At 45.7% G+C, this 11,239-nt stretch overlaps 2 protein-coding genes across 3 annotated transcripts in view; one reads left to right on the top strand and one right to left on the bottom strand.

Annotated features, from left to right (window-relative positions):
- The first annotated feature begins 64 nt into the window (after positions 1-64).
- Positions 65-7,615, top strand: FUZ (fuzzy planar cell polarity protein). The gene is made up of 11 exons (XM_054992621.1): positions 65-270; positions 974-1,095; positions 1,889-1,973; positions 2,823-2,891; positions 3,512-3,616; positions 4,497-4,694; positions 4,985-5,080; positions 5,828-5,934; positions 6,071-6,141; positions 6,342-6,443; positions 6,803-7,615. The coding sequence occupies exons 1-11, from the start codon at positions 169-171 to the stop codon at positions 7,006-7,008; spliced, it is 1,263 nt and encodes a 420-aa protein (XP_054848596.1). The 5' UTR covers positions 65-168; the 3' UTR covers positions 7,009-7,615.
- A 1,997-nt stretch (positions 7,616-9,612) lies between these two features.
- Positions 9,613-11,239, bottom strand: part of AP2A1 (adaptor related protein complex 2 subunit alpha 1) — a 30,040-nt gene continuing 28,413 nt past the window's right edge. For both annotated transcript variants that reach the window (XM_054992619.1, XM_054992620.1), the window contains one exon: positions 9,613-10,845. In XM_054992619.1, coding sequence (XP_054848594.1) covers positions 10,768-10,845 — 78 coding nt within the window. In that variant the 3' untranslated portion in view covers positions 9,613-10,767. The remainder of the gene's footprint in view (positions 10,846-11,239) is intronic.

Below are 11,239 nucleotides of genomic sequence, written 5' to 3'. Positions count from 1 at the left end.
CGCCTGTTACCATGACAATAGCGCCCGCTTGTCTATCCCGGCATTCAGCGGGTTGTCAAGATGGCAGTGTTGAGTTGGGAGAAAGATCTGGGAAGGGTGGTCGGTATTTGGTGAGATGAATGAAAAGAGCGGGGTAGGGATCCGGCGGAGGTGCTCCCCAGTCCGAAGATGTGGGAGGAAGGGGAAGACTCCGTGATCTTGCTGTGCCTCACAGCCAGCAGCGGGGTGCCCTTGTATTGTAGGAGCCGGGGCGGCTCCGTGAAGCAGCAGGTGAGGGTTGTCGCGGGTGCTGTTTCCTTCTCCTCTCTCAAAGGAGTCTCATGGCTTCCCGTTTGCCCAACAATACAAGGATACAGGTTTCTAAGAGATGTAGATTTGTGTTGTGGCCGAAAACAATGAAGATGTTTATGAAACAAGTATCCAGTAGCTCCATTCTAATTCAGGTGGATTAGGGTAGCCGTGCTGGTCTGCGTAGAAGAGCAAGATTCCGGTCCAGTAGCACATTAAAGACCAACTAGATTTTCAATCTCCCTTTATCAGATTCTTTTGAGAGCTTTGACTTTCAAAAGCCCACACCTTAGAAATCTGGTTGTTTTTTACGATACTAATGGATTCAGATCTAACAATATTAGTGTAAGCTTTCATGAATCAGAGTTCATTGCTGCATGCAATGAAGTGATTCCAGGAAACTTCATACAGGAATACGTTAAAGTAGACAATACTTGGTGAGAGAGGCCAGTGATCTGACTTGTTGTAAGACAACTTTATATATTTGCTAGTAAGCAAAGTGTGTATTAGATTGCATCTTAAGAAAGCTTCTAGCATAAATAGTCCTTTTCAATTGTAGCAGGCATTATGGAAATTCAGAGTTGTTATTAGGGTGAAACAGATGAGAATTGTGAAGCACTTTGTAAACAAGCACTGTTATAAATGATAGAAAAATGATATTAATGCTCACCTGCTACTCTCCTAGCTGCCCTTCTCTGTGATTGGCTCCCTGAATGGGGTTCACATGTTTGGTTCCAACCTGGATGTCATGCTGACAGCTGCCTGTACAGAGAACACTCGTGTGGTGTGGAAAGTGTTCCACAACAGGTAAGGAATTTGTACCCCAAGAACTGCTGTGTTGCTATCAAGTGATTAGGGCATACATATTAGCATACAAATTATAATAAACGAACTTATTTTTTGTAATTGCCATCAAGTACAGGAAATACAGAAAATATCAGTTTCTATCCTTTTTTAAAAATGTAGATTTCTAGTTTTTGTGCTTACATATAAAAATCTAGGCTAATCAGGTCCCTGGCTAATACTCAGGATCTAGGATGTCTGTATTTAGTACAGCCGTTTTAAGAATGTTGAGGGTTATTAGGCAGAATGATTTGACGCCCTCTTCTTGGCCCCCACTCTCTTATCCTTTCCATTAGCACCCCACATTGCAACAGTATGTTGCAAGTCTGTTAAGACACATACTTTGGAGATGACATCTTATCTAACCTCTCATTCCATGTTAGAACTTGGGTTTTTTTTCTTGTCCCATTTTCTTGTTGCAGACATCTGTACTACTGTGCAGTGACCACGCTAATGCAGCACAAAGGACTGAAAACAAGAAAATAATTAAATGGAGGACTTGTTTTCATTGGGCGTTTCAGCTTTCATTGCTTCCTAATACCCTCCCCTTGAACTTATTCAGGTTTTTTTATATCTTGTTTAGGATAAGAATAACATTTAAAATAAGTAGTTAGCCATTATAGTGGGAGACAGGTCTTTGAAAACACACAGGTGTCTGATGAAAGCAGTAGCTTTCAGTATGCAAAACGTCTATGGCTTTCTGGCATCTATGCTCCCACCCCCCACCCTCTCTTCATTTTATGTTTAATATTCCTAGCATCACCCTCATTGTCCTGTCTTCTGATGAAGGTACCAGTGACTTCAGCCTTGGGAAGCTCCTGGAGAATGTTTTCAGTGCCATGGTGAGCAATCAAGGGTGTTGGAATGCTGCTCCAACTGCAGTTTGCAATACAAGACCAGTCCATTGGTGGGTGGGAGACACAGTCTAAGAGGAGCATCTAAGTCAGTTATATGATGAGCTTGGCCTTTATATATTTTAAACATTGCATATTAAAAAGCTGAAGATCCTTTTCAGTGTTAAATCACACTGGGCCTGGAGTTGCTTCGGGTAATTTAAAGTGATCCTCCTCCACCCCCCCCCCCAAATCTCCAGACTTCTGCCTTTGCAGTAGGTTGTTAGTTGAACTAGGATGAGGAAGAGAAAATCTTTTCTTCTCAGAGCTTTGCTAAAAACCAGCTACTTTTCCAGGGGCCCAACTCTCCATTTCCGGCCCCTTCCCCACTTGCTAGCCCCCAAGGTATTCATTACTCTGTAGCTCCATTGCATTTTTAAAGTCTGTGTTCTTCCAGTTCTCCATAGCGCTCCTTAGTCATCCTTTTGGATTTACAGTTGAGGGGGTGAAAGGGTAGATGTTTTTCAGTTCACATTCTGTAGCTGGAGCAGGGATTGAAGTCTGTGTTAGTGATTGTGATCCTGGAGCTAGGATTGTTGTATTACTCTGCAAAAGAGGTGTGCAATCTTTGTGTCGGGGGTGTCAGAGTATCCAAGAGTTCTGGTTCCTAAAAAATACAGAGATTGTGTCTCAGCTATAGCACATGCACGCACCAAGAAAAGTGGTGCTAGAGCCTTGCTTAGCTTTTGAGGGAGTTGGCTGTTGAGCATCTTTGCTCAAAGTGCAGCAGTCCTCATTCCTAGAGATAATCACCAGAGAGATTTCCCCCTTATAAGATGGCCGTATGTTTCACTACAGGTTCTGGTGTTGGGTCTGGAGGAACTGGTTAACACACGTAACGTCGAACGCCTCAAAAAGGACCTGAAGGTAACTTGCAATTTGTAACTTGCAAAGCTGCAATTTGAGAGACTGCTTGCTGCAGTCTGTCATGCTCCTTTGGATCTGTTGAAGGGGTATTTTGCTGCAGGCTTCTGTATTGTCTGAATGGCAGAGTAGCTTTGTTGATACCTGCTTTAGCACCTCCTTCCTTCAGAATATCCATGGGGGCACTGTGCAGGTCGCTCAGAGAACTCTTGCTGACTAGTTAGAAGTATGCGTTCGGGTCTGTTAAAAAAAAAGAATTTAAAAATTTAGGATTCTGCCAGTACCCCCGTTGCCCCCCTACTGAAGGCACCCATGGGCCCAAAGACTGAGCAAGAGTGCCCTTTGCAGTGTGCAAGATGATATTATTTAGACCAACAGTTAGAAGCAAGGGATGAGCAGAGATGGTTGTTGTGGGTTTTCCGGTTGTTGGTGGTTGTTGTGGGCCTTCGACAATACATCGAAGAGCAGAGAGTTCTTAGCAGTCCTTTTTTTGTTACTTCCCTCTGCAATGTTTTCTAACAATAATTTCCTAAATTGTTTTTGTCATCTATTCCAAAGTGTTTGGAGATATTTTCCAATACTTGTTTAAATATTAAATGTATACCCTGCTCCCCCATTTCTAGGCATGTTACAAATTAATTGATAGCTTCCTAGAGCCCAGCAAATGCAGCGCTGACCTGACCCAGTGTGTGGAGTGTGCTGTGATGCCCTCCAGGGCCATCCTGCAGGTGAGGCTAATTTTTCACAACAGGTCTCGACCTTCCACCAGCATTACACACACACCAGAAAAAGCAAAGCTGGGGGGTGGTTTAAAGGTCAGGGATCACAGTGGTGCTTAAAAGCAACAGAAGTTTGATGGTTGTTGTGGATTTTCCGGGCTGTATTGCCGTGGTCTTGGCATTGTAGTTCCTGACGTTTCGCCAGCAGCTGTGCCTGGCATCAGAGGTGAAGCACCGAAAGACAGGGATCTCTCAGTGTCAAACAGAAGTTTAACTGCTACTATGGTGTTGTGGTTGGGGTGCTGGGCTGGTTCTGGTAAAATAAATGTCATGCCACTAATCTCACTAGGTGACATTGGGCGACTCGGTCATGTTCTCTCTCAGCTTAACTTTCTTCTCAAGCTTGTTACGAGGACAAAACAGAATGGGAGAACCGTGTGCAATACCCCTGACAACTTCCATGCTTTCCTGGAAGTTGGCTCAGTGGTAGAGCATCTGTGCTGCATGCAGAAGGTTCCAGGTTCAATCCCCAATACCTCCAGCTGAAAGGACCAGGCAGTAAGTGATGTTAAAGACCTCTGCCTGAGATGCTAGAAAGCCACTGCCAGTCAGAGAAGACACTGGCCTAGGATAGATCAGTGGCCTGACTCACTATAAGAAGCTTTTTGTGTATCATGTATACTTCAGCTTACCTTATTGCTTGCACTGTCAGAGGAGTTAAGGGAACGAAAGCATGGTAAGGACTTGCTAATACAAAATATTGATTTGTGAAAACATGGCTTGATGTGTACTTTTGTCTCACTAGGGAATCTTGGAACATCTTTAAGTCATATTCTTATGTGCGTGCCAACTTCTATGTTGCTTTCTTTCTCCCTCCCTCCCCTTTCAGGAATGCCTGGAAGCCTTTGCCAGCGCTGCTGAGTCTCGGTTTGGCAGTTTGCTCACAGGGGGTCATGTGCTGTGTGCCACAGAGCAGTGGTGGCAGCTTGCAGCCCAGGAGGCCATGCTGCTGATGTGGCTAGTGCGCACACTGCCCCCTCACACCTCTCGCGATCTACCTGTTTACCTTCCTCACGGCAGTCCCACGGTGAGCAGGCAGGTAGATTGGAGGGGAGGGAGTGGGAGGGGTTTGGTGTAGTGGTTAAGAGTGGCAGGACTCTAATCTGGAGAACCGAGTTTGATTCCCCACTTGAAGCCAGCTGGGTGACCTTGGGTCAGTCACAGCTCTCTCAGCCCCACCCACCTCACAGGGTGATTGTCAAGATATTAACAACACATTTTGTAAACCACTCTGAGTGGGCGTTAAGTTGACCTGAAGGGCAGTATATAAATCCAACAAGTTGTTGTTATTATTTTTGATACTTTCTCTCCCAACAGGTCCCCCACCGCTTTCTGACCTTCCAGCTTGTTCCTGGTTTGGAAGTGGTGCTGTTGTGCGGGCCGAGTCCCTCGTTGCAGTTCCTGGCTGATGAGGTGAGGGTGAATATCAGCCTCAAAACCTTGCAACTCAAACTGCTTGCCTTGGTTTCCTTGCAGTCGTACTGCACAGGAGGGGCAGGGCTGTGTCCCAGTGGAAGAGCCTCTGGTTTATGTGCAGAAGGCCCTGGGTTCAATCCCTAGCATCTCCAGTTAAAAGGACCAGGCAGTTGATGATGTGTATCACCTCTGCCAGAGACCCTGGTGAGCCATTGTCACTCTGATGAGACAATATTGACTGTGATGGACCAATAGTCTGATTCAGGATGACTCTTCATGTGTATGTGTGTAGGAAAGAGCCATTCAGTGTATTAGTTGACCTCTCCAGTCCACATCTAGGGATGACCCCTCCATTAATTTAATAGGCAAGCCATTGTGGTGTAGGGTCAGTGTGCCAAATGAGCTGGGAGACCTGGGTTCAGATTCCACTCTTCTGCCACAATGCTTTCTAGGTGATCATGGGCCAGCCTCTGTCTCCCTACTTATCCTACCTCAGAGGGTTGTTGGGAGGATAAAATGGGAGAGAACCGCATATGCCACCCTGAGCTCATTGGAGGACAGGCAAGGTAAAAATGTACTTGATAGGATAATGTATATTATTCCACTTATCTGGCTGCATGAGGAAATCAAAGGGGGAGGCAAGTATAAGGTCCTTCCTGGGTTACAACAGATAAATAGCAACAGCAGGCTAGAGCTGGTCCCTACAGGGAGCAGCCATTGCTAGCAATCTCTTTCCATCCATAGCTAGTGAAGCAGTTTTGGCAACCACTGCTGGATCTTCTGAAGGCAAGCGCCAGAGCCTCTCCTCGCTGCCTCCTTCCAAGCACATCTCTTGCCCCTGGCATCCTTGGGTGAGTCTTGCATGGTGATGCGATGGGCTGCACTCCGAAGAACTGTTGTGCATCCAAACTCTTATAAAGGGCTCCATCCAAACACTCCTACCTCTCCACCCCAAAGCTGTACTGTCTTTTCTCTTATCACCAACAGGGTGTTGTTGATCAACCAAGACCAGAGGAAAAGTCTCTTCACGGTACAACCTCATGGCACCTGGGCAGAAGGTATGGCTCATGATCTCTGCAAAGGATAACAGCCCTTCTATTTTCTCATGAGGGGCATCAAGAACTTTGTAGCAGAATTCCCCACCCCCACCCTGTCCATTCTATGAATTAGATGTTTATGATTTACCTATCTGTGTGAGGGTGGACTGGCTATTACTCAGAAGCCCCCGGCCCTCAGCCTCCCTCCCTCCCTCTTGCAGGATCTGAGATGCCCCTGAAGAATCGTCTGTGTGCCCTCCGCTCCTTTTATGCCTTAGTTATCTCTTTGTACTTTCCCTCCGAGAAGTCAGAAGGGACCACAGGTGAGTAACAGCAGGAGTGACTCCCAATACCATCTGCTTCACCCATCACACTTTGTAATGTATGCAAAAAGGTCTGTCTGGGATGATAAGCATAAATGACGATAAGCATTTGCAGACTGAGTTTTCAGGCTTTCACGCATTTTGGAACTTGTTAGTGGAAAGAAGGGGCAAGCATGATCTTGTTTCTCCCTTAAAAATGCAATCCTAATGGACTGAAACTGAAATAAAAGCTGAGATTCTTGGGGCGGCCTGGCTGGAGCCACATTCTGCATTTTTAAAGAATAATTCCTAGGTATGCAGCACATGCACAACGTTATTCTGTCAAAGCCTACTCAGCCTTACCCTCTTGTCTCCCTCAGTGCCTCTACAGGAGGAATTCCAAGCAGGTTTTTCTCATCACCCTCAGCATTGCTATGTGGTCAGCGCCACACACAAGGCCTATGCTGTCCAAGGAAGGAGGCACCAGCTATTCTTGCTCCTGAAGCCAGACGTGCCCACCTTTGCTCTCCGCTCCCTGGCAACCAGCACACTGCAGGCCCTCACAACTGAGGATTCTGCCATCTGATCTGGAAAATTCCTAATTCAGTTCTAGAATGGCCTCCCCCAAAAAACATTTCATGTACCACAGCAGCCCAGATACAGAAGAAATTCCCAAAGCAGGACAATTTCTGAAGATGGGAGCAAGTCCTCCCGACTCTCTGGCTGTTAAATGGGAAGTAACCAAGACACTCTTGCCTTTGGTGACTGGTTGGGGCCTCCCTTCCTACTTCCTGTACAGCAAGGAATGCTTAATCTTTAAAAGAAGTTGACAAGAATTGCATTTCCCAGTACTGTCTATAGATATTTATGCATTGGTTTCACACAAACATACATCAAGGAATGCAATTAAACCTCCCGCAGAAGACTGTTGAGACAGATTCATCAAAAGGGATAGTAGACTCAGAGGCAAGGAATCCAGATTCACAACATGGAACAGCTCAACACAGCAATTGGCTCACCTGGGATGGAAGATGCCTGTTGTGGCTGTGTGGGCATGGGAAGTCTGATGACGACTGAAATCGGCATCAGCCCATCTTTCCCCCGCAGCTGGGTGCATTTACTTCTACCTCATTATCTCCTCTTACAATTTCCATGGTAACCTGTTCGGCTTTTCTCAACTTCACACACTGGGTACATGTTCTGTGTTTCTACTGACTTTTTCTAGCAATGGATGAGAGCCCTTTCTTCCGATGTTTCTGACACTGGTGTTCTGTCAAAGCAACAATTTGTGCTCCAAGAGTTTGATGTGGCACAATTTGAGGAGCTGAGATGTCATCTGTTCAAATCTGACCTCTGCCAGTTCACAGGAAAGCCTCTGGCAAGCCACTAACACTTATCTGCTGCCACCGCCCCCCACTAATAATTCTAGCCTATCTAACAAGGCTCCTGTAAGAGTTGTTAAAATGTTTGTGAGCCACTTTATATAAAGTACTTGAAGAATCTGTACGAATGTTAACTGTTGTTATATCTCAAAGTGTTTGTATTGCCCTTTTAGTGCTGAATTCTCTGAAATTACTGGATTTTAGATTCAAGCTGTAATCCTACATCCACATGTGAAAATGAGTTTCATTGAAATCAACATGAGAAATTTGAGAAAAACCTGAGAATCACCTTGTAGAATGAAAGGTGTGGCATTAAGAAAAACAAAGAGCTGTCCTTGTTTTTCCAAGTTCAGACAGGTCAAAGAATCCTTTGAACATAACCTAAATCATATTGAAATTCCAAATAAAGCCAGACTCGCTCTCTCTTTGCTTTCACACAGCCTGGAAGATTGCTAGAGAAGGGAGAGGGCCTTGAATGGAAGAGATGATAGGTCTGATCAATTTCTGCATCTTTGCCACTGGTGTCAAGCTGAATGTCTCAAAGCAGACAGCTAGCATAGAGCACCTTAAAGACCAAGAAGATTTCTAGGGTATAAGTAATTTGCATCATCAAAGGGAATTTTGACTTTTGAAAGCTTATACCCTGAAAATTGTGTTGGCCTTTAAGGTGGTACAGTACTTGAATCTTGCTGTTTTACTGGAGCCTAACACAGCTACCCACCTGAAACTAGCACAGAGAGGGCACTCATCCTGCCTTGAAAATTAACAGCTACACAGTGGGATAGAGAATTGTTTTTGCCTGAAATACATCTGCAAATTGTCCTTCAGCCAAACTGTTCTGGAGATAAACTGAAATTCATTCCAAAAATAAGTAATCTTCTGGATTTGAACCCACCTGAGACAAAATGCCTAGTTTTCAGTTGTGATAAGAATATTTCCAGTTTGCAACTGAGTATATAATAAAATGGCAGCAAATTCAGATTTTTCAAACAATCATCCTATCAATACAAGTACAGGTTTCTAGCCTTGCACAGAGGCAGGTTGATGGCCATCCAAACAGCAATAGCAAGTGATGACAATTTCAACAACAGAAATTTTTTTAGGTCCCCTTTAATTCAACACTTTCTCTAAGCTATAGCCCTTTCGTCTAGCTACCTCAAAGACTATTTAGCAGTGGTTATGGAAATAAGTAATATGAAAATCAAACAGATTTATACAGATAATTTGCATAATTTATTCACACCACAAATGAAAAGTGGGGGGAGACGTTCCTTGTTGCACAATTTAACCCCTGGCCAAAAGCATTGTGCCCCAAGGATGCAACCGTGATCTCCTACCATCTTAGAAACGGCTAATTCCCTTTCTGGTTCTCCAGGATGGAGCTCTCAGAGGATGCTGCCTGGGCCACTGTGCTACTTCCTGGGCAGCCGTTGCTTCCTTTTCTTAAGAGCTGCCTCAAGTTGGTACAGTCAGGCACCTTTATATCTTGGCAAAAGCAGGTCTCAACATAACTGCAAGGAGCAGCAGCATTTTGTATGCTGAGTCCCACTCCCAGCAAATCCATGCAGCTATAACTGACTCTAAACACCCTTCTCAGAGGCCATGGAAAACCACTGTGCTGGAGAGAGGGAAGTTAGTTCCACTATACAGAGAGCTGTCAAGCTGGGAGACAGCTACAAGCCCCTGTAAAGAACAGCTGATTCGGCCTAGTATAATCATCGCTGCCCCTAGTCCAGAGGTGGACAGGTCATGACTCCGCCATCTCACATCTCATTTGGTCATCTACAAAGATCAGCACACGCAACAAGTCAGTCAGCGGTGTGGGGGTGGCCCAGCCTGGCTTGATTCTGGCTCTCCCCCGCCCCCACGGCTTTATTAGAGTCACATGGAGATAAGATACAGGCATTCAAAAACCCAGATTAAAACTAAGATGCGCTAGATAACACCTACACAGCAGAGTAACATGGAGCCCGGGCCAGCACGGGAAACTGGGACACCCCCAAACTAGCGTGAACTGAACCCTACCCCTTCCCCTCCCCATTCCCTTTTCCCCAAGATGCACTGAGGGCAGGACTCCAGAATCTGTCTCCCTTCCTTCCCAACTTTACAGCTTCTTAAGGATCCACTAAAATGGCTGGGACTGGGGAAGCAAATCTTCCCTCCCTCCCCACTACACCTTTCACCACTGTGCAGCTTACTTTCCTTTGGGGGTGGGGGCAAGAGAACAGGAAGGCAGGCCTGTGTGAAGAATCCGATTACTTCCCCACAAAATACACACACTGTAACACTGGAATGGTCCATGACAAAAGTAAGGGAGAATGCAACCCCACCCCCCACAGAGGAAAATACACAAGGCAAAGAAACACACACAAAAAAACCCTTACAAGCATTCTTTCCCCCCTCCCGTTCCTCCCTCCAGCCAGCTCAAAAGGATACGGGATAGGTGATGTGTTTTCACCACCTCCCCCTCCCTGAAGGAAGGATATGGATGGAAAAGAAGGGGTTAATATTGTAAACAAAACCAAAACTGCCAGCCTAAAATCATACCGGAGGGTGTGGGAGGGTGTGAGGATTAAGACCACAAATTGCAGCCTCAGCCTGAGAGGGAATGGACCAGGCCTACAGGTGGGAGGGATCCTGGCTTCGTCCAAGGGCCACCCTTCAGGCAAGAGGAAGACTACTCCTGGAGGAATGACCAACATGCGTCATCTCCGCCCACCCACCCCCAATTGTACTTCATCCATCCCGAGGACTGCTTTTCTTTTGCTCCCTCCTTGCTTATCCCCCCTTGGTGCTGGCCCGGGCTAGGCAACGAGAACACAGAGGTTATCACGACAACAGGCGGGGAGCAATACAGTCTTTCCAGAGGCCCCTGGTTCAGAGGGGAACCAGAGGGGACAAACAGAGGCAGCCAGTGTGCAGGAACAGCCTTCTCCCTTCCCTCCTCTGGTGCTGCCAACGCCTCAGAACTGCTGAGAAAGCAGCTCACAAAGGTGCTTCGAAACGGACTCCTTGCTGGTGCGGAGGGTCAGCCGGTACATCTGTGAGGGACGAGAAATTAATTTAATTTTATTTGATTTATACTCCGCCCTCCCCACATCAGCGGGCTCAGGGCGGATCACAACACAACTTAAAACACATTTAGCTATCATTAAAATTATAAAATACTACATGTTATTAAAAATTACATCTATATAATGACAAAATCTATCTGAATGGAAACCATCTTTTTTTAAAGTTTTCATTCCACCAGTGATTGTTGAAAAGCATTTTTAGTACTCTGTGAGCTTTCACATCCAACCCCCCTGCTCCAAAATTTCATCTTGTTTCCCTGCCTCTTCCCAAATGAAGTTACCCAGCCTAGTCTGACACAGTAACCACTGCTACACCATGCCAGTTGTAAGACTTCTGGCTTTCCTGCTCGAGCATACCAAT

Source organism: Eublepharis macularius, chromosome 12, assembly GCF_028583425.1.
Source record: "Eublepharis macularius isolate TG4126 chromosome 12, MPM_Emac_v1.0, whole genome shotgun sequence".
NCBI lineage: Eukaryota > Metazoa > Chordata > Lepidosauria > Squamata > Eublepharidae > Eublepharis > Eublepharis macularius.
Note: the sequence above shows the minus strand (reverse complement) of the source record. Positions and strands in the feature narration are given on the sequence as shown.

What these genes read in the sequence shown, in the direction of transcription:
- FUZ (XM_054992621.1), top strand. Translation starts at nt 169, where the DNA reads ATGTGGGAGGAAGGGGAAGACTCCGTGATCTTGCTGTGCCTCACAGCC. An exon ending in CTTGCCCCTGGCATCCTTGG is followed by an intron (nt 5,935 to 6,070) that starts GTGAGTCTTGCA and finishes TATCACCAACAG; the next exon opens with GGTGTTGTTGATCAACCAAG. An exon ending in GAAGTCAGAAGGGACCACAG is followed by an intron (nt 6,444 to 6,802) that starts GTGAGTAACAGC and finishes TGTCTCCCTCAG; the next exon opens with TGCCTCTACAGGAGGAATTC.